The sequence below is a fragment of the Crocuta crocuta genome, unplaced genomic scaffold (assembly GCF_008692635.1).
Source record: "Crocuta crocuta isolate KB4526 unplaced genomic scaffold, BGI_CrCroc_1.0 scaffold299, whole genome shotgun sequence".
Taxonomy (NCBI): domain Eukaryota; kingdom Metazoa; phylum Chordata; class Mammalia; order Carnivora; family Hyaenidae; genus Crocuta; species Crocuta crocuta.
Genome location: NW_027532747.1, coordinates 9,115,766 through 9,138,220, shown reverse-complemented (window position 1 = coordinate 9,138,220; position 22,455 = coordinate 9,115,766). Strand labels below are relative to the sequence as shown.

Below are 22,455 nucleotides of genomic sequence, written 5' to 3'. Positions count from 1 at the left end.
TTGAACAGTGTTGTCTGGGATATGAAAATCCCAGGGCCTGGCATTGACCAGTCCCTTTCCTTTAACATAGTGACAAGAGGGTCTGTATACACACACACACACACACACACACACACACACCCTATTCACCCAGCCATGGTATTGCTATTTGTTGTCAGAGCTGCTCGCTGCCCTCCCAGGATATTTTCTTGCTTCAGTGGGGGTTCAGCTGCAGAAAACAGAATGTTAAATGCCTATCCAATTGTTGGGAGGGCTGAAGAAGTTGACCGTAGAGTGTCAACTTCTGTCAGTAGCTCCCAGGAACAGCTTGCAAAGCCGCACTTCAGAACTGAGCTGCCATGGGAGCTGCAGCCCCTGCCAGGGTCAGGAAACTGTCTGCCAGGCAGGAGAGCTGTCACCAGAGCCCCCCCACCTCCGCCAGGTCCACAGTGGCAACAGAACAGCTCTGCAGCCTCTCTCTCTCTTCACACACTACTTCAGCTCCAGTGCAAGTACATCTGACTGGCAGAACGTGAATCACATCCAGCTCCTTAGCTGCAAGGCAGTCTGGGAAACGTAGTTTTTAGCGTTTCTACTTCTACCCACCAGAAAAAGGGTTGGGATGGATGTTGAACAATCTAATCCATGGTGTCCTCACAAGGCAAAGACTTCTTGACTCTGCTTTGCCCCTCACTTCCTCCTCTCAGTGAGCTACAGCTCCATCACCCACTCTGCTCAATGCTTCATCTGACATACAAAGCCAAGACACTATACAGATATACCTTGTTTTATTGTCTTTTGCTTTATTGCACATCTGCAGATATTGTGTTTGTTACAAATTGAAGCTTTGTAGCAATCCTACAATGTCAAGCAAGTCTTTGGTGCCATTTTTTCCCCAACAGCATTTGCTCACTTTGTGTCTCTGTGTCACATTTTGGTAATTCTTGAATTATTCCAAGCTTTCCCATTATTATCATATTTATTATGGTCATCCATGATCACAGATCTTTGATGTCACTCTAGTAATTGTTTGGGGGGCACCATGAACCACATCCATATAAGATGGCAAACGTAATATACAAATGCTGTGTGTATTGTGACCACTCCACTCACTGGCTCTTCCCCCATCTCTCTCCCTCTCATCAGGCCTTCCTATTCCTTGAGATACAACAATATTGAAATCAGGCCAATGACTAACTTTACAATGGCCTCTAAGGGTTCAAGTGAAAGGAAGAGTTGCATATCTCTCACTTCATATCAAAAGCTAGAAATGATTAAGTTCAGTGAGGAAGTCATGTTGAAAGCTATAATAGACCCAAGATAGGTCCCTTGTGCTGAACAGTTAGCCAAGTTATGAATGCAAAGGAAAAGCTATTGAAGGAAATTAAAAGTGCTACTTCAGTAAACACATGAACGATGAAAAAGCAGAATCAGTCTATTGCTGACATGTAGAAAGTTTTAGAGATCTGGATAGAACATCAAACCAGCCACATTCCCTTAAGCCAAAGCCTCATCCAGAGCAAGCCCTCACTCTTCTTATTCCTATTAAGGCTCAAAGAGGTGAGGAAGCTGCAGAAGAAAAGTTGGAAGTTAGCAGAGGTTGGTTCATGAGGTTTAAGGAAAGAAGTTGTCTCTATAACATAAAAGTACAAGGTGAAGCAGCAAGTGCTGATGTAGAAACTGCAGCAAGTTCTCCAGAAGGTCTGGCTAAGATGACTAATAAAGGCGGCTATGCTACTCAACAGATTTTCAATGTAGATGGAACAGCCTTTATTGGAAGAAGATGCCATCTAGGACTTTCATAGCCAGAAAAGAGAAGTCAATAGCTGGCTTCAAAGCTTGAAAAGATAGGCTGATTCTTGTTAGAGGCTAATGCAGAGGCTTTAAAGAATTATGCTAAATCTGTTCTGCCTATTCTTTATAAAGGGAATGACAAAGACTAGGAGATAGCACATCTGTTTACAATATAGTTTTAGTGAATATTTTAAGACTTACTTCTCAGGAAAAAAAATTCTGTTTCAAATTATGGTTGCTCATTGACAAGCACCTGGTGACCCAGGAGCTGTGGTGCAGAGGTATAATGAGATTAATGTTGTCTTCATGCCTGCTAACTCAGCGTCCATTCTGCAGCCCATGGACCAAGGGGTCATTTTGAATTTCAAGTCTTATTCTTTAAAAAAATCCATGACTTAAGTCTATAGTTGTCATAGATAGTGATTCCTCTGATGCATCTGGACAAAGTAAAGTTAAAACCTTCTGGAAAAGATTCACCATTTGAGATGCCATTAAGGACATTCATGATTCATGGGAAGAGGTCAAAATACCAACACTAATAAGAGTTTGGAAGAAATTGATTCCAACCCTCATAGATGACTTTGAAACGTTCAAGACTTCAGTGGAGGAAGAAGCCACAGGTGTGGTAGAAATAGCAAGAGAATTAGAATTGAAAGTGGAGCCTGAATTGCTTTAATCTCATGATAAAACTTTAACAGATTAGAAGTGGATTTGGATGAGCAAAGAAAGCAATTCTTTTAAAAAGTTTATCTGTCTGTCTGTTTATTTATTTATTTATTTATTTATTTATTTATTTATTTATTAGCGATCTCTACACCCAACTTGAGCTCACGACCACAAGATCAAGAGTGAATGTTCCTCCAGCTAAGCCAGCCAGCGGGCCCAAGAAAGTGATTTTTTTTTTTTTTTTTTTTGCAATGGAATGATCTCCTGGTGAAGAGGCCGTGAAGACTGTTGGAATGGCAACAAAGGATTTAGAGTATTACATAAACTTAGTTGATAAAGCAGCATCAGGTTTGAGAAGATTGACTCCAATTTTGAAAGAAGTTCAAAATGCTATCAAAGAGCATCACATGCTACAGAGAAGTCATTCATGAAAGGAAGACTCAATCGATGAGGCAAACTTCACTCTTAGTTTAAGAAATTGTCACAGCTACTCCAACTCTCAGCAACCACCACCCTGATCAGCCAGTGGCCATCAACATCGAGGCAAGACCCTCTGTTACTTGCCCAAAGCTCAGATGATGGTTAGCACTTTTTAGCAATACAGTATTTTTTTAAATTTAATGTTAATTTTTGAATGAGAGAGAGAGAGAGAGAGAGAGATTGGGTGAGGGGCAGAGAGAGAGGGAGACACAGAATCTGAAGCAGGCTCCAGGTTCCAAGTTGTCAGCACAGAGCCTGATGCAGGGTTCCAGCCCACAAACCTTAAGATCATGACCTGAGCCAAAGTCAGATTTTTAACCGACTGAGCCACCCAGGTGCCCCAGCAATAAAGTATTTTTTCATTAAGGTATATACATGTTTTTTAAATACATAATGCAATTGGACACTTAATAGACTACAGTATAGTGCAAACATAACTTTTATATGCACTGGAAAACCAAAAAAAAAAAATTATTGACTCACTTTATCGTGGTGGTCTGTAACTAAACCCACAATATCTCCAAGGTATGCCTGTATATACTTAGCTATAACAAAAACACATTTTATGCATGAATCAAGATTTGGCAGCAGATCTTGGAAACTGTCAACGGGAACCAGTGAGCAGTGAGTACTACGACCGGCCCCTTGGAGCTCTACATGATTCTAAGATGTGCTGCTAGGCCCACCTTCAGAGCATATCATATTCTTCTGATTCCCTCTTATTGCATAATTAATGGAGAGTTAACCACATCTTGGTTTTCTGTCCCAGGCCTTTGCATTTTAGTAGGAGGTGATTCCCAGTAAGAACATTTGTCTGTGGGAAAAACAAACAAGCAAACAAGGACCTGACCATGAGAACCGGATGAGAGGTACTTGTTACAACCAGAAGAAGCTCCAGAATGACAAGAAGAGCTCAGGGGCAGTGACCTGATTAGCAATGGGGGCTAGGGAACTTGTCCAAAACTGCATATACAAAGCAAAGACATGACTTTGATGGAGACTGTATGTATACACTTACAGCAATAAAAAATATCCTTTCTCCAAGCTTCATCCACTTAAGGTTGTAAAAATATCAGTTGTCTTTCTCAAGCAATGAGAAGCCCAAGAAAGCCTCAAGGTAATATTTTTTTGGTGGGAGCTGCTGGTGGGGACCTGTTAAAACAGGATAGTAGACAGCTTCGGGCTGAGGAAGGGGAGCAAGGAGTGACATGAGACAGATGGTTGGCCTTCAGACTCTACCATTTCCTAGCTGTGTGACCTTGGGAGAATCACTCCATCTCTCTGAGCTTTGGCTCCTGCATATGAGAAGCAGAGATACTGATAACTTAACCATAGGCTTATTGTAAAGATGAAATGAAATAACATGTATAAAGCCCTGTAGCAGATGTCAGTGCCCCACCTACGTTCCCTTGGGCCACCTTGAACGTTACCTGTAGACAGCTCCCATACCTACCAAAGGCTGCAAGTGTTCTCTGCTGGAAGGTGTTCTCAGGCAGTGAGACTTTGCTTGGCCCTTTCTCAGAACGGACCAAAAGTGCTGGGAAATCAATGCCTCCAAGAGAGGTCCTCAAGGAGGGAAAAGAATCCACAGAGAGAGAAATATCAGAAACTGAAGTAGCTCCCATAGTATCAAAGATGGAAATCTCATATGGAGAATGGCAGAGCCACACCACTGTTTACTTCTGGGCTGTTGTATGTGAGAGAAACAAGATCCCATTTTACTCCACTATATTTCAGAGTCTTTTTTTTTTTTCCCAGCAGCTTATCCTTACCTAATTAATCTAGCCTCAAGCCTAAAGATGAGATCAAGGCATGTGAGTTTCTTTCCTTCTTTAATTTTTCCATTGTGCCTACCACGTGCCCAGCATGATGCCAGGAACTGAAGTCACAGGATGAGCAGGCTGCAGACCAAGTACCAAGGAGCTCAAAGTATAAAGAGGTAGAAGGATCTAAAGACAAAAACTTCAGCCTTCTGTGATAAATGCTCAAATAAGTGTTGCAGAGGTATAGAGAGGAAGCAATTATATCAGGTCCTGAAAGGGGTGGAAGAGTTCATCAGGCCATAGTGCGACGGTCACTGGGAAGCATTCTGGGGAGAAGTTACAGTATGTGAGAAATTATAAGATGGGGAAATCATGGGTATTTGGGCAAAACATGCTCTAGGTCCAACCTTGCCATTCACCTACCATGTGGTTCCTTGGAGGCTCACTTTAACATCCTGGGTCTCAGTTTCCAAATCTACAAGGTAAAATCAAAGCTTCCACTCTACCGTAGGCCTCGGGGTGCCATAAGGGCTCAACAATGAACATTTTGAAGGGCTATAAAGCATGGTGCAAATGCCAATTATTGGCATTGTCATTTTAGAAGCTTGGTTTGGGACATTTTTGCTGGTTGGTTATGCTCAGCCTCATGGGGTAAAGCAGGATCAGGCTCTTGGAGAACTGGGGTCCTTGGAAGGGTGGCAGGAGCTCTGAAATTTCCCCTGAGAAAAATCCACCCAGCTTGGGGAGTGGTTCAACTCTCATGGCATTTGGGCCATGCATACCAAGCGTCTTCAAAACATCCATTTTCTTTGAGGAATTCACCTCCTATTACATGAAATAATTGCAAATGCCACAGAGGTTTGTGTATAAGATTGTTCTTTATAATAGCAAAAATAAAGGGTGCCTGGGTGGCTCTGTTGCTTAAGTGTCCAATTCTTGATATCAGCTCAGGTCATGATCTCACCATTCATGAGATCGAGCCCTGCGTCAGGTTCCGTGCTGACAGTGCAGAGCTTGCTTGAGATTCTCTCTCTCGCCCTCTCTCTGCCCCTACCCCACTCTCTCTCAAAACAAATAAACATTTAAAAATAAATAATAACAAAAACAAAAAATCTGTTCACCATGTATACATGTATATATATTTTTTATGTAGGCTTCATGCCTAGTGCAGAGCTCAGCACGAGGCTTGAACTCATGACCCTGAGATCAAGACCTGAGCTGAGATCAAGAGTCAGACGCTTTAACCCACTGAGCCACTCAGGTGCCCCCAGGAAATCTATTTGTGTATTAGTCAAACAAATTGCTGCACACAATAAAACTCTGGTGGGCCGCTATACTCATGACATGGGTAAGTCCGTGTGATAGGACTCTGGAGGTGAGGTGTGTTGCAGTCCTTTGCAACATACTCAGGATGATCCCACATCCGAAGGGCCTGATGCACTCATTCTGTTGGCGCTCAGCTGAAGTCTTTCACTGGGAACTACCCTTTACAAAGGGAGCCACTTCAACAAAGACTATAGAATACTGTATATACTTTTAAATTATTGATGCTTATCCCTGGGTAGTGTGAGAACAGGTGTTTTCCGGCATTTCTGCGCATTTTCCAAGTTTGGGAGATGGACTATGTGTTACTATTCAGCTATATTCTTGAGGTCCTCTTCACCCTATCTCTTTGCCAATCCTTGAACATGCCAGGCCCATTCCTTCCACCAGACATTCGCACTAGCCATTCCCTTTACCTGGAGCCCCCTTCCCCCGGACACATGCAGCCCCCTCCCTTCAGATCTTTGCTGAAAAGTCACCTCCTTCTGAAGACTTCTCAGACCTGCCCTATATAGAACATATCCCCACCCCTCCCCAACACCCCCATTCCCCTCCCCCGCTTCATTTTTGTCCGTAGTACTTGTCTCCACCTGACAACTGTGCATTTGACTTTACATATTCATTGTCTGTCTTCACCCTTTACAATGTAAACTCCATAAGAACCAGACCTTTGTCTGTTTTGTTTCACAGATGTATCCTCAGCATCTAGAATAGCTGACTGAGTGCTGTTCTAAGCACATAGTAGGTGTTAAATAGTGGCCGAATGAAAGAATAAATACATGAAAAGGACCATTTCAGTCTCCTCTGAGCTCCTGCCAGGTTTTCCTTTAGGGGCAGGAGTGAGCACGGGTGGGGCAGGAAGTAGGAAACAGCAGCAGCAGATGTGGACAGAGTGTCGCAGGAAGGAGGCTCTGGACAATGTCAACTGATGCCAAACCGTAGCCCAGATACCAGGTTCACTATCACAGTGGGGTCCAGTGGCAAAAGGCTTCCAATATGACATCCAGGTTGAGAGTAGCAATGTGGCCCCAGGGCAGAGGGACACAAGCCAAGAAACTGGTCTGACACACAAAACGCCCAGATTTTAAAAACAATTTTAATGTTTATTTATTTTTGAGAGAGAAAGAGAGAGACAGAGTGCGAGCAGGGAAGGTGCAGAGAGAGAGGGAGACACAGAATCCAAAGCAGGCTCCAGGCTCTGAGCTGTCAGCACAGAGCCCAATGCAGGGCTGGAACCCACAATCCTGAGATCATGACCTGAACTGAGGTCAGAGGCTTAACCAACTGAGCCACCCAGGTGCCATAAAATACCGAGATTTTGAGGACACTCAAAGAGACCGAGAGCTGTTCTCAAATATACAATAGGTTAACAGCAGCAAGAAGCAGATCCTAAGGGGGCTGAACTAGGGCTAATGAGTAGAAATTACAAGAACTCCTATTTTGGTTTGATATCTAGAACTGTTCCCCACTCTTCCCTCACCACCCCCCATGAGAGCTGTCCAACAATGGCCAGAGTCCAGGATTCACTCATTCGTCCCTGGCTTGAACTTTCAATCGAGTACATTCAACAGGTACCTATTAAATGCGTTTACTCTGTGCCAGATGCTGCCCTCAGCACTGGGAAAGGAATGGCGACCACATATTTTCAAATAAATACATACATACATAGTACACTTACAAATTGTGAAGGCACAAAACGGGGTTGTCAGAGAGGGGGGGTGCCTGACTCAAAAAGGGGGTCGGGCGGCCTCTGTAGGACTCGCTAGATAGTTGAGGGAGCCCTGAGTGGTGAGCAAGCCTCCAGACTCTGAGATCAGAGGAAGCGCATCCCCGCAGTGGGAACCTCAGGAGCATGAAGTGCGCGCTAGTGCTGGCAGGGACCTCAGCGCACACTGAAGGAACACGCGGCCCAGAGACTGGGGGTGACTTGCCCACGGACCCATAGTAAGTCGGTGGAACCGTCGAGGGTGGAGGATCAGCTGAGGTCCCTTGCCATCCTCCTGGGAGCTAGAGAACTCTCACAGCTCGACCCAAGACAGCCCAGCGGCGGGCTGCAGAAGCCAGAGGCGTGAGGTTGAGGGCGGAGCCAGCTGCTGCCGGACCCCCAGAGAGGTGGGGAAAAGGGGCAGGGGCGGTCCCGATGACGTCATTTCCGGGGTCGGGGTATATAAATTCTTGCAGTACCAGAGCCCCGTGCACAGAGGCTGGTGGGTGGACTGACAGACGGACGTAGAGAAGCTGCACTCCTCCGCCCCCAATCCGCGCCAGCGCCGCCACAACCCGCTCCCAGGCCGCCCGTCCAGCCAGCCTTCGCCAGGGTGTCTGCGGTGCCGGGGCCCAGACCGCCATCTGCTCCGCGCCTCGGGTTCGCCATGCGCTCCGCCGCTGTCCTGGCGCTTCTGTTCTGCGCCGGGCAAGGTGAGCAAGCGCGGGGTCTCGTGAGAGAGGGTCCTGGGCGCCCCTGCCTGCCTTGAGGTCGAGGCACCGCGCAGCGCCGCGCGCCCCTCGTCCCTCCCCTCCGGCCCAGCGAGGTTTCAGCACCGCGGACAGCGCCACCGCCTCCCTGAGGACCCCGCAAAGTGGCCTCGGCCCCAAACCGTAGACCGGACTTTTTGGGCAGGATTCCTGACCCCGCGGAGCAGGATCCCCCTTATACCCACCCCTCGCGCCCCCTACCCCATGTCTGGGCTCGACGTCTCGACTGCATCTGGGCCAGTTCTGGCTCCGTGCCGTGGCTGGCCAAGGTCATCGGGGGAGATGGGAGAGCCGTTGCTGGCTCCCGCTCTCGCCTCTCTTTCTCTTCCCTCCTCCTGCGCTTCCCATCTTCCTGCCCTTGGCTTTTACCCCACCGCATCATCTCTCACAATCCTCCTCCTCCCTCTCTTTCCCCACACCTCTGGGATCTCTCTTCCTCTCCCGCTTCCTTCTCCACCCCAATCCCACTCAGCCGCTGCCCTTGTTTTCGTAGCACCAGCCTTCAGCTCCCCCGCCCCCCTCCCCCGGGCCCCAGAGCAGGAGCTTTCCCAAAGGCCAGGGTTAGGAGCTCAGCGCAGCCTCTGGGGCCATACCCGTGGGAGCAGCAGCCAGGGAATGAAAACAGAACCACTGGGTGGGGGCAGTTGTGAGGGGGAGCCCTGGGGTGAATGGGTCTCCTGTAAAATGGGCCAGGAAGGACTGGGCTCTCGGAGCAGGGGAGTGACTGACCCCAGTTCTCTTTTTCTTCCCAGTCATCGCCCTCCCTGTGAACAGCCCTATGAATAAAGGGGACACCGAGGTAAGAAGGGGTGTGGGGATGCCCCCGGGATGGCGGGTAGGAAGCCCCACTGGACACCTCACAGTCAGTTTTGGGGCAGCTGCAGGGATGAGTCTGGCATAAAGCCAAGAGCCAGCACTGCGGCTGCTGAGCCTGGGGACAGCTTGCAAAAGAAGATATCAAAGACTGCTAGATTTCCCTGCCATCCTGCTGTGGGGACTTCCCCAGCTTCCTCTGAGCTGGGTATGCTGCCGACGGGGCCTGTGTCTTTGGCTGCTGGGCCAAGGCGCCAGGCCTACTGCCCCGAGCTCTCCACATCTGGCAGGCCCACCATGGGCTGCTGGGTTAGGTGGGGGCACTTCTCTGTGGTTGTGGTTGTCCACAGACCTGCAAGGATGGTCTTCATTCTCTGGCTCCAGCCTCCCGGTTGGTCTTCCTTGCTTCCCAAGGCNTGGCTATCCCAAAGGGCCAGAATGAAAACACATTCTGAAATACAGATCATGGCTTCTGTACCCAAGGTCCTGGCCGTTTGGGACTGATGGTGGATGTCCCCCAGGAAAGGGTCTTAGGAGACACTAAACCGGAATTCTGTAGCCAGTGAGACACTCTGTTGGGTGTATACTTGGAATCCATTCATATCTAAGCTGGGGCTGTATTTTCCAGTTTCTGGTGCTCACAGATACCTCCCTCCGTTCTCCCCCCCCAACCCCACCGGCAAACACACCTTCATGAGACTCAGAGAAATTTCTACTCCTCACCTTTCAGGAGCTGTTTTCTTCCATTCCAGAGAGGCTATGGTCAAACCCAAAAACATCAAAGCAATTTCAACCTCTATCTGCTCAATTATATTTCCTGTACTTTACCTGCACTCTTACAGCTGTGTGGTCTTGGTAAAATTCCTCAACTTCTCTGAGCTTCCCCTTTTCCCATCTGTAGTATTTCCCTTGAGGGAAGTTGTGAGAGTAGGGAATCATAGATGTCAGGTGCCTGGCAAATAGCAGGTCCTCAGTAAATGGGGACCGTTATCCATAGAGCTTCCCTTCTGAAGCTCCTTAGTGTTCTTGGGACCCATGCCCAATTCCTCTGTCCCAGAATCTGTCCTCATGGACTGGTGACTATCTGCTATTCCCAGTGTAAGGTCAATGGGTGCAGGGGGATGCAGAGCGCAGGCTTCTTACCAGATCTTTATGGGAGACACTTTGGTCACCATACTCTACCCAGCAGCCTGGGGCAGGATCACCGTAACAGCTGGTCAAGACCTAAATATTCCATCCTACAACGCTGTGACTACTGTAGGGCCTCTTTGCCAGTTTGCCTCCTGAATTTTTGGATGGCTTGCTTTGGCATCCCATAGACACAGCCTACCACCCCCTCACTCCCCACCAGCATTGCCTGATGCATGTCTGACACCTCCTGTTTTTCTGCCCTGTGCTAGGCAGCTGAAGCAGGTTGAAAGTTGTGACTCCCTCTCTTGGTATGTGTGGCACTTCATGCCTTATAGAGTGTTTTTCCATCCGTGTCTGATCACCCTGGGAGCGGAGCGGGAAAGTCTTCTCACTCTCATTTTACAAGTGGGAAAATTGAGGCTCGGAGAGGTCAAGTCACATGTCCAAGATCACACAGCTAGGATAGTGCACTATAGTTGGCACTACCTTCAAATATCCATTTATCCAGTGCCTGACTATCCACAGCACCTTTCTGGGCCCTAGACAAAACCTTCAGAGATATGGCTGCTGTTGGCCCAGAATAGGCAGGCACCCAGATATAGCTGATGTGTGCCCACATCCAGCCACAGGATTCATCCCATGGGTGAATGTAGAGCCAGACCGTGAGGCTGTCACTCCTTGCAGGTGACAACACAGTGTATGTTGGGAGACAGTGATCCACATCCTGTTTCCAGACAGGGTAATGCCCCGGAAGGTCTGTTCTCCTCTGGGCAGTCCAGAAATACTTCCTGGAGATAGTTGATCTTTGAGACATCTGCAAGACTCAAGGAGTTCTGCAAGACATACCTCAATGCCCAGGAGCAGTTTCCCCATCTTTAGAGAAACGCTTGGTACCAGGTACCGGGTACTCACCCCCACCACGTCCCACCTTAGAGGGGCACCTGCTGGCTATGTGATTAGATCACCTGGTAAACACCATATAAGGGTTTTCTTTTATTGTGGTTATTGTCTGGCTAAGAACTCAGAGCTGTGCCCCTGACACAGGCATCCCTGGACTCCTGAAGACAAGTAAATGCCCTTATATTCTCATTGGAAAATTGCAGTGGAGCCTCTGGGGCTGAAGCTCATACACAAACCAGCCCCAGCCTGCCCTCCACCCACCACCACTCTCTTCCCAGGTGATGAAGTGCATCGTTGAGGTCATCTCTGACACGCTCTCCAAGCCCAGCCCCATGCCTGTCAGCCAGGAGTGTTTTGAGACCCTCCGAGGAGGTACGGACAAGGCTGGGGGTGAGGGTCTGTGTGTGTGGCTTTTGGCAGAATTCAGTGATCTGATTCAACAGTCACTGACTGAGTGCGTGCCCTGGCCAGGCCTGTGCTAGGGTCTGAGTTGTCTGGAGAGATGAGGGGGCACAGCCCCTGTGCTTCTGGAGCTTACAGACTGGCAGATGGGACAGATATGAACACAATTAACTAGAATTCGGGGCAGAACAAAAGCAGGGCCGTCCACCCCGTGGACAGAGATTTCGCGTACTAGGTCCCCACAGCCAAGAACAGTCTGTTGCACCTGCCAGACAGTCCATAGGTATGTGATGAATAAAGAAGTGTGTGGGTTGGCCTGAGAAGGACAGAGTCTTTCCCATCAAGCAGTCAAGTTCTGATCAGCTGTTGGATGGGCCCAACATTGGGCTGGACTTTCAGAGAAAAGTTGGAAACCAGTAGAGAGGAAAGAACAATCCAGGTGGAGCAGCCATGGAGACGAAGATGGGGAAACATGATGTGTGTAGAGATACCTACCCCTCCCGGGGGCCTTCCGTCTCTTGGCTGAGGTGTGGGTGCCAGGCCAGTGGCTGACCTTGCTCATGTAGTCGGGAGACTCGGCACCTTGGAAAGGAGGCCCATTTCAGTCCAAAGTGTTTTCTCAAGACCCAGTCTTATGGCTGCTCCCCAGGTTTTGAGTTTCCGAAATAAATTCCTTGTGCTCAGCTGAAAGTATTGATAGAAATCTCTTTCTCGGCTGTTCTCTGGAAACCACGCATGACGACTCTCTTCATTGCAGATGAACGGATCCTATCAATCCTGCGACATCAGAATTTGCTGAAAGAGCTCCAAGACCTTGCTCTCCAAGGTATTTTCCAGTCACTGCCTATGAATCTGGGTAAATTCCAGTAATTGAGAGAAAACCAGGGTGTAAGTTTGAGCAATGTCCTATTTCTCCCTGATTCTTCCAATTATAGAGTAGAAAGATGGGATCCTCCATGCCACCTGGTCCAATTTGTCATTGATACAGTTTAAAGAGATTAAGGCCCAGAGACGTTGAGTGACTTGTCCAAGGTCACACAGTAAGTTAAGGACATGTCAAGACCAGATGCAGCTCTCTCAAAACCCCATCTTTGGGGTTGAGTCATTGCAGTGGGGGCACTTTTAAGACTAGGTTGCAGAGAGAATCCCTTTCCTCTATTAAAAGAAAATTGGTCTCCAGGAGAGAAGAGGGGTCCCTTTCCTCTTGTGAATTTCTGCTTAAGGGGTAGATGGTGGAAGCAAGGTTTTGCTTGCCCCCAAAACACAGACCAGACTTTCAGTTTGCTTTAGAGATTAAGAAAATCCACGTATACTCTTGGGAATGGAGTGACTTTGTGAGGGAGTGAGCCCCTTGTCACTGAGGATATTCAGGCAGAGCCTGGACCCGATGCTGGGGTGGAGGGTTAGGCTGATGTCATCCTACAGATGCCCAGCCCTAGGCTCCTTCCTTCATTCATAGGACCTGGACAGTTAGAAAAAATGGGCTCTTGCATTTGCCCCAAGCTACATCCTGTGGGAAGTGGCTGTTTATTTGGGGAGAGGGCCGCTGGCATTGTGCCTCTCTCTGGGAATGGGCCCCCAATTGAGAACCTTGCATCTGTTTGCAAAGGAAGTCAGGGTCCGTCTTCAGGGCTGGGCTTCTGTCTCGGGTGGGGGGTCAGATGGGAGGCATGAAGGCTTCTCCAGCTCTGGGGAGGCCCCCACTCCGAGGCCGTTGGGAAGGACCAGGCCACATGTGAGAATGGAAGGCAAACGCCCCTCTCATATAGTTGCTGGGAGTCTGAAGTGAGTGCCTGGCATGGAGCAGGTGCTGAATGGAGCGTGGCTGTTACTGCCCATCTCATTAATTTCATCCTCATTGACGCTGGTGGGTTTTTTTTTTAGCTGAACATGAAATATTTTATTGCAATATGATAATTTAAAAATTAAATATTGAATGACCAACTTATTACATTTAAATAATTAAATATAGTGTCAACACAGACCATTATGGGGGAATGTGTCCTGAAATACACGTATACACACGTGTGTGTGCTCAGTTTTCAATATGCGTATATATTACTCTTTTCTACTGAAAGAGTACAGGACATAGCTATATATCCACCTGTCTATCCATCCATCCATCTAACCATCTGCCCACTCACTCCCTCTTCTGCACTAAGAACTCATGCATACTTCTGTCTTAGTGCTTACCAAGCAGCAGCCCTGTTTTGTAGATGAGTGACTTGGGATAGCCCAAGTTACCCAAGGTCACATAGCAAAGAATTGCCAGGAGGTCTTCCCGGGGTCAGATCTGGGCATCCTTCCCTGGCCCACAGCTGTGGTGCCCGGCGCCTCTGGCCACCCCAGAGATCCCCAGCCCAGGGGAAATAGCAGCAGCATCTGCAGAGCTGGCGTGGCTGAGAGGCCGTCACCTGGAACCAGGCACGGATGGGGACGGTTGAGGGGGGCGGCAGCAGCCTGGGGCCAAGGCAGGGAGAGGGAGGCGTGGGTCATGGCAGCAGGTGTCAGCCCTGAGCTGGGACTCGGGCACATGCTTGGCTCTCTTTCAAGGACCTGGGGGAGCAGGGCTCGCCTGATTCAAGATCCCCCATGAGGGGGCAAGCAGGCACTGCTCTCTCCTGTTGCAGGGTCCCCTAGCGACCTCACTCTCAGCTCCCACGCCTGGGACCCTCTGTTCCGCTGAGTCTTTATTGCTCTAAGAGGCAGCAGGCAGTGCTTGTTCCCATTTCTCAGGTGAGAAACTTGAGTGTGGACAGGTGCTGTGGCTGCCTGAAGAGCCCCAGCTGTGAAGGGGCGGGGAGTGGTGGAGGGAGAGCACCCCTGCCCCGGCTCGTGCCCCGGTCTCTCATTTTTCTTTTAAATTATTTTTTGTTTTTATTTTATTTTGAGAGACAGAGACAGAGAGCGAGTGGGGGAGGGGTAGAGAGAGGGAGACACAGAAGCCGAAGCAGGCTCCAGGCTCTGAGCCATCAGCACAGAGCCTGATGCAGGGCTCGAACCCACGGACTGTGAGATCATGACCTGAGTTGAAGTCGGACACCCAACTGACTGAGCCACCCAGGCGCCCCCCCCAACCCCCCACCCCGGTTTCTCATTAAGCAGACTTAACATGACGTGACCAGTTTACAGATAAAGAAATGGAAGCCTTCACTCTCAGAGACAAATATGCCAGGGCTGGGCTTGGCAGAGTGGGACTTGTTCCTCCTTTTCTTTCCTTCCCCTTCCCCCTCCTTTTCTCCTACCAGGTGCCAAAGAGAGGGCACATCAGAAGAAACACAGCGGTTTTGAGGACGGACTCTCAGAGGCTCTTGAGAAGCAGAATGACCAGGCCGAGCTAAAAGGTGAGTGCTGGCCAGTCTAGCCGGAGGCTGGGGAGGAAGGAGATCATAACATATATAAGTTCAAGGTCTCCGAGGAGTCAGGAGTGCCTCCTTTAGGCCATGATGTAGCTATCATTTCCATCTTCCCTTCACAAATGGGGAAACTGAGGCCCAGAGGGATTAAGTACCTTGCCCAAGGCAAGCCGCATAACTGGAGATGTGAATTCGGGTCTAGGTCAAGCAAAGCCTGCCCACCACAGGGGCTCACGCTCAGGGCAGGAGGTCTCTGGTCTGGTGGGAGGGCGGCCTCAATTCTGGATCTTCCCAGACACCCCTGCAGCAAAGCCCCTGCCCCTGGCACCTTTTCTCCTGGGATCTGGGGGTGCCTTCGCATAGTCCTGTCATAGGAGGTCCCAGGAGAGGAGATCTCCAACACTGAATGAATCTGGATCAGCTTTCTCGAAGTCACAGAGAGCTTCTGAGGGTCAAAGAGATCATGGCTTAGGTCAAGGTGATGCCCTAGGACTCATCCTCCTGCCTGGAAACAGCCACAAACTATCCCCACAGGGCCTGCTCCTTACATGTGGCAGGTGGGTGGACAGGTCAGTTTCTAGGACCAAGGACCTCCATGGACTTTCATCTGGGGCCCCTGGAGGCTTTAATGGGGAGGCAGCTATGTGTCAGCACAAAGAGCACCCTGTACTTAGCACCCGGAGATTGGATTCCAGGCTCTGCTGCCCACGGACTGTGAGCATGGACAGGTCACCCTCTCTGAGGCTTGGGTGAACTTTCTGTAAACGGGATAGGAGCACTTTCACCTGGAGTCAAATGGTGGCATGTACTTGGCGTGGCTTTGTTCAATAGAAATCACTCTAGTGCATGGAGGGGTTTTTACTGGTTAGAAGCCTATCTTCAAGGCAGCCAGCATCAAATGGTTTTTTTTTTTAAAGTTTGTTTGTTTATTTACTTATTTATTTATTTATTTATTTAGAGAGAGCAGAGGAGGGGCAGAGACAGACGGGGAGAGGGAATCCCAAACAGGCTCTGCACTGTCAGCCCAAAAGCCCGACGTGGGGCTTGAACTCATGAACCGTGAGATCATGACCTGAGCCAAAATCCAGAATCAGGGGCGCCTGGGTGGCTCAGTTGGTTAAGCATCCGGCTTCAGTTCAGGTCGTGATCTCACAGTTCGTGGGTTTGAGCCCCGCATCGGGCTCTGTGCTGACAGCTAGCTCGGAGCCTGGAGCCTGTTTTGGATTCTGTGTCTCCCTCTCTCTCGGACCCTCCCCTGCTCATGCTATCTCTCTCAGAAATAAATAAAAAACTTAAAAAAAAAAAACCCTAAGATCCAGAATCAGACACTGAATGGACTGAGCCATGCAGGGGGCCCTAAAATGCCTTTTACTGAAACCCTACAGATAGGAGTTGAGCACTTTCACAGGATGCTTAAGACAGAGATGCCTCACATGGAGAGGAGAATGAAGTTGCAGTGATAGTACCTCTCATACAGAGAGGTTAAGGGACTTGCTCAAGATCACACAACAATATGGTGGATGTCCTAATTTTTAATTCTGGGGTCATTTTCAAGGTCTTTTTTTTTTTTTTAATCATTTCCTGCTTTAAGAAGTAGATTGGGGCACCTGGGTGGCTCAGTCGGTTGAGCATTGGACTTTGGCTCAAGTTATGATCTCACGGGCCATCGGTTCGAGCCCTGCATCGGGCTCTGTGCTGCCAGCTTGGAGCTTGGAGCCTGCTTCGGATTCTGTGTCTCCCTCTCACTCTGTCCCTCCCCTGCTCCCGCTCTGTCTCTCTCTCAAAAATAAACATTAAGGGGCGCCTGGGTGGCTTAGTCGGTTAAGCGTCCGACTTTCGCTTAGGTCATGATCTCGCGGTTCGTGGGTTCGAGCCCTGCGTCGGGCTCTGTGCTGACTGCCAGCTCAGAGCCTGGAGCCTGCTTCAGTCTGTGACTCCCTCTCTCTCTGACCCTCCCCTGCTCACGCTGTCTCTCTCTCTCTCTCTCCTAGAAATAAAAAAAAAAAAACATTAAAAAAATAAATAAATAAACATTAAAAAAGGTAAAAAAAAAAAAGAAGAACTACAAAGAAAGAAAGATACACCAGTCGTACTCAGGTCGGACCCAGACACAGAGCAGGTAATGACTCACTCCGTCATGAGTATCGGGCTGGGCTTGCTGGAAGCCAAAAGATACAATGACAAGAGCATTCACTTCCGAATGTCCCCTCTCTGTAAAGAGCTTTCCTACCATTCCTACTTTCTAATCTTCTACTCTAAGAAACTTTCGCCCGCTGCTCAAAAACAAACAAACAAAAACAAAAACAAAAAACAGATACAATGACTAAGGTCTGAAATTGGGCTCTCGGGGAGTCTCCGTGTGTGGCCTGGTCCTCAGGGCCTGACTTTGTTGTTTCTGCAGAGGTGACGGAAGAGGCCTCCTCCAAGGATGCCGCAGAGAAAAGAGGGGATTCTAAAGAGACAGAGCAGAACGGTGGAGACACAGAGGGAGCCAGGCCCCAGGCCTCCCCGGAGCCTGAACAGGGGTCCAAGGTCGAGGAAGACACCGAGGCCCTAGGGGAACAGGAAGCCGCCAACACCCACCCCCCAGCCAGCCTTCCCAGCCAGAAACACCCCGGCCCACAGGCCCAGGGGGACAGCGAGAGCTTCTCCCAGGGTCTGGTGGACAGAGAGAAGGGCCCGGCTGTAGAGCGAGAGCAGCAGGCAATGCGAGAAGAGGAGGAGGAAGGGGAGGACGACGCAGAGGCTGGAGAGAAGGCCGTCCCTGAAGAAGAAAGCCCCACCGCAGCGTTTAACCCCCACCCGAGCCTTGGCTACAAGGAGACCGGGAGGGACGAGAGTATGTATGACATCTGGGACCCCTCAACAAATGTGTCAGGCAGACGGGGAGGGTGAGAGGGAGGCCCTCCTTCATAATTTCATCCCACCTTCACAACATCCCTGAAGGGTAGGTGTTAGCTCCATTTTCCAGATGGAAAACTGAGGCTCAGAGAGGTTAAGCAATTTGCCCCAGGTCACACAGCTGATTTGTAGTAACAGCTGATTCCAACAACCCAGGTTTGGCGGACTCTCAAACCCTGCATCTCCCACTAGGTCCACACATAGCCCCTCCCCTCCAACCCAGGAGGCTAGGGGGGGCNNNCTTAGGAGAGGCCCCTGGCCCCCCCCCCATGAGGGCTTTGTAAGGGTCCTCCCTCCCTCCCCAGCTGGGTGGCTCCAGGATCAGGGGCTCACAGAAGAGGCAGACTCTGGCCAGCCCGCCCCTCTGAGCTTTGAGAGGGCCTTGCAAAGCCCGGTATCAAGATGGCTTCTTCCTCCAAGTGCAATGGTTGTGGAGAGGCTGGGCCGGCCCCTGAGCGTGGTCTGTGATCCCAGCGACGGCCACGGAAGGGAGGCCCTGGGGGTGGCAGGGACCAGGGGAAAGTGGGGGGCCCCCCTTCATTCTGCTCTTGTCCACCACCAGCTCCAGGATGGCCCACGTCTCTGGCTGTGGATGGAGCTGGGAAGGCCGGGGCCGAGGAGGCTCAGCCCCCCGAGGGGAAAGGGGTGCGGGAGCACTCTCAGCAGGAGGAGGAGGAGGAGATGGCAGAGGCCCCTGGAAGCCTCTTCCGGGGCGGGAAGAGCAGGGAGCCGGCGCAGGGACAGGAAGAGGAGCAGCTGGCCAACGAGTGGGAAGATGCCAAGCGATGGAGCAGGATGGACCAGCTGGCCAAGGAGCTGACGGCCGAGAAGCGGCTGGAGGGGGCGGACGAGGAGGATGACCCCGACCGCTCCATGAAGCTCCCCTTCCGGGCCCGGGCCTACGACTTCAGGGGCCCCGGGCCGCAGCTGCGACGAGGCTGGAGGCCGTCCTCCCGGGAGGACAGCGTGGAGGCGGGCCTGCCCCTCCAGGTGCGCAGTTACCCAGAGGAGAAGAAGGAGGAGGAGGGCAGCGCCAACCGCAGACCAGAGGTTGGTACAGGGTGGGTGCCAGCCCCAGGCCGGGCCTCCCGAGTGTGGGCCCTGCCTCCCCCCAGGGGGCCCAGGCCGTCCCCTGGGGCCTGAGGCCGGAGAGGCACGTGGACAGGGGGCTCTCGGCAGAGGGGCAGAGCTGGGGCCGGGGTGAAGACGGGCCAGGCAGGGAGGCAAGCGAACCTGGCTCGCAGCGGACACCCGTGAAGTTGGCGGACAGGCAGGCAGGAAGGAGGGTGCCCCGATCAGGTCGTGGAGGCGGAGAGGTGGTTCAGCCAGTGCCTGAAGGCTCTTCGTGGGTCTCTGTCCTGAAGGTGATCGGGGGCTTCTGGGTGTGAAGCAGGAGTGAGGGGTGAAGCTGGAGCTTTGGACAGAGGGAGCTTGGGAAGGAAAGGACCTACCTGGCAGGGACTGGCCTGAGGAGGGCCCCAGGGCCCCAGGAGCTGGGAGGGCAGGGAAGGTGTCGTCCTGGGAAACCTCTGTGGTTAGTCCAGCAATGGCCTCTCCGGGGCCTGCAGGCAGCCCAGGCACACCCTCCTCCTAGGTTCAGACCCCACCTGCCTCCACTGGGGCAACGCCAGGGCCAGCGGACCTCGGGGCCTGGTGGCGAGTGGGTGAGGGAGGCATGGATGCGCCAGGACACCTGGTTCTGCCGCTCCCTGGCTGTGTGACCTTGGGCGGGCCACTCCCCTTCTCTGAGCCTCATTGGTTCCCCTGTTTCTCCAATGAGGGTAAGGAGTCCTTTCTGCTCACCTCATTATTATGGTCAGCACACACATGAGCTTTCAAAACCTGGCCATGTCCAGGGATAGTTGGTTAGCTCAATGGGGTGCTGGGATGTAGCCCCAGAGGTGAGGAGGTGGGAGTTGGAGGTCGCTGCCAGGCTGGCAACACGACCTTGGACCTTCGGGGTCCATGGTTCAGGCCTCAGTGTCCAGGTAGAGATCGGGGCCCTGCGGGGGGCTGGAACCTATCCACGACCCCAGTTCTCTCTGCCCACCCAGAAAAGGATGTGGCCCTTTCCTTGGGTCCCAACCCTCCCTTGGCTGGGACCAGAGTCGGCGGCCTTAGAGGAAGAAGACTCCTTGGAGGTGGGAGCTAGGATAGGTCATCCCTCTACGTCCCCAGGGGACTGCCCTTCACCCCTAACCTTGGACCAGGACAAGCCTGGGCACCTTTGACCACCCCTCCCCTACCCACAGAAGCTGGAAAGAGCAAGGCACCCTGAGATGCCTGCCAGCTCCCTTCTCCAGGGGCCAAGGAAGGCCTGGACTGCAGAGCAGAGATATGGGGTCCCCAGAGCCATGCGGACAGGACAGGGCTTAGAAATGATCCAGCATCGGAGAATTCTACTCCAAGACAGAAGGCTCTAAGGCCTCTATTTCCATACAACCATTGTCTGTCTGTTCCAAACGGGCCCAGTGGGTGCCCCCCAACAGCCTGGCATCTAGCAGGGACCCCAGCAAGGCCACCCTTCCCAGGTCAAGACCGAGGGTGAAGGCATGGCCTCCCCAACTTCTGCTCTGAGTCCAAGGGCATGTGATTGTGGGCATCGGCCCCAGCTCCAAGGGTCCTGGAAGCTTCCTGAGGCTGGGACACAGAGCAGGGGTCCCAGAAGGCTCCCCTGCTGCCCTGAACCACCCTGGCAGCCAGAGCTGGGCCCCCTATGATTGGGACTAAGGATCCAGGCCCCACCCTAGGCAGGTCGAAGCAGGGATGCTCTCAGGTCCTCAAGCCTGTGCGAAAGGCCCACGGCCCCTCAAGCAGGGAAGCCTGGCCTCTGGGTCAGGGCCATTGTCATAGTTTAGGCCTTGGGGTGAGGAGCTTAGAAGGAGCACTGAAGAGCACGGAAGGCTTTGTTCTCCACGCACCTGCCCAGAGCTATTCAGGTGGCCACCGGGGATGGTGCGGGGTCAGGGCCCCTGTCCCCACTCCCCCCATTCCTTGTGCACAGTAATCCTGAGAGCAGCCCAGCTGGGTGGCATCTCTGTCCCCACGATCTGGATGAAGGCCCTAAGGCTCGGAGAGGCAAAGCCCCCCGAGGCCACACAGCCAGCCAGTGGCACAACCAGTCTGGAAGACTGTGCCCTCCCTGTGAATGACCCTTGATGTTCTCTCCTAGGACCAGGAGCTGGAAAGCCTGTTGGCCATTGAGGCGGAGCTGGAGAAGGTAGCCCACCAGCTGCAGGCGCTGCGCCGGGGCTGACACGCCGGCCGGGCCCCCCCAGCCAGGGCCCCGAGGCACCTGGTGTTCCTGGCCCTGGCGTCCCCTTTGCAGGTCCTGGCCAGATGGCCCGGGCGCTGCTTCTGGTAGAGAGGCCGCTGTCAGCCTGCCCAAGCCCAGGCCACCCCATGCCCCCTCGCTCCTTCCCTTCTGCTCTCAATTCCAGCCCCACTGCACCCTTCTGTGGGGCAAGACCCCCCACGACTTTGAATGGTTATCTTCTCTCTGGACACAGGCAGCTTTCTAGAATTTTCCTTTCCACCATCAGAGCCATTGGGCACAACTGCAATAACTTCTAACCTTCTGGTGAAAGCTGAGAACTCCTGACTGTAATATATTCTGTACAAAATTTATCTAAAGAGAAATAAATCTGCTCTGGGCTCTTTTTGGTTTCTCTGAACTTCTCCCCCTCTTGACTCAGAGTGGGATGGGAGGGACTGGATTTGGGCAAAGGGACAGGGTGGGGCTCAAAGTTGTTAGCCATGGGACTACGGGCAAGTGACTTTGCACCTCTGAACATCAGTTTCTTCATCTGTAAAATGGGGATAATACTTACTGCTTCTTCATCTGATTGTGATGAGGGTTCAAAGGGCCCAGGCAGCCTGGACCAGAAAACCATCATGATGATACAAGTCACATGAATGGTGTTGGCAAGTCGAGGTCTCTCCTATGAGGCTGGGGAGGGGGCTGCCCACTGCCACTGCTACCCATCCCCTGATGCACGGAGGGTCACCCTTCAAGGAGCCGGAGTCATTAGGTGTTTATTTCTCCACACGTTTTCAAGGGTGCACTCCACCCCCAACCTTTACAGAAGGAACAAACCCAACAGCAAACTGTATCCCACTAGGCGGTCAGCTATCAAAACATCCGCTGCCTAGTTAACGAAGGGAACAATGGGTCACCTGGACCCTGAATAACCCATCCCAGAGACGGCCACCTGTGTTGTCATAATCACACGCAACAACTGTAAAGACACATCCGAAGAGCCCGGGGACAAAGTCTCCTGCCTTTCACAGTAGCAGTGATTTTACATGCAGCACGTGTGTTCATGCAAACACCGTGGACAGGCGTCTGGGGTTCTGGGAAGCGTCGCTTGTTGCCTGTGAACAGGACAGAGGCCTTAGCACACAGGGGTCACCAGAACTAGAATCGCCAACATGGTGAGATCACCACGGGAGCAGCTTTTTGAGAGAAAACA

The 22,455-nt window shown here is 51.5% G+C and overlaps 1 protein-coding gene across 1 annotated transcript; it reads left to right on the top strand.

Annotated features, from left to right (window-relative positions):
- Nucleotides 1-8,188: 8,188 nt before the first annotated feature.
- On the top strand, nt 8,189-21,657 carry CHGA (chromogranin A). The gene is made up of 8 exons (XM_077780875.1): nt 8,189-8,423; nt 9,233-9,279; nt 11,603-11,696; nt 12,484-12,552; nt 14,975-15,070; nt 17,484-17,921; nt 18,546-19,033; nt 21,156-21,657. Exons 1-8 carry the CDS (start codon nt 8,378-8,380, stop codon nt 21,237-21,239), a joined length of 1,362 nt encoding a protein of 453 aa, XP_077637001.1. The 5' UTR covers nt 8,189-8,377; the 3' UTR covers nt 21,240-21,657.
- Nucleotides 21,658-22,455: the final 798 nt, after the last annotated feature.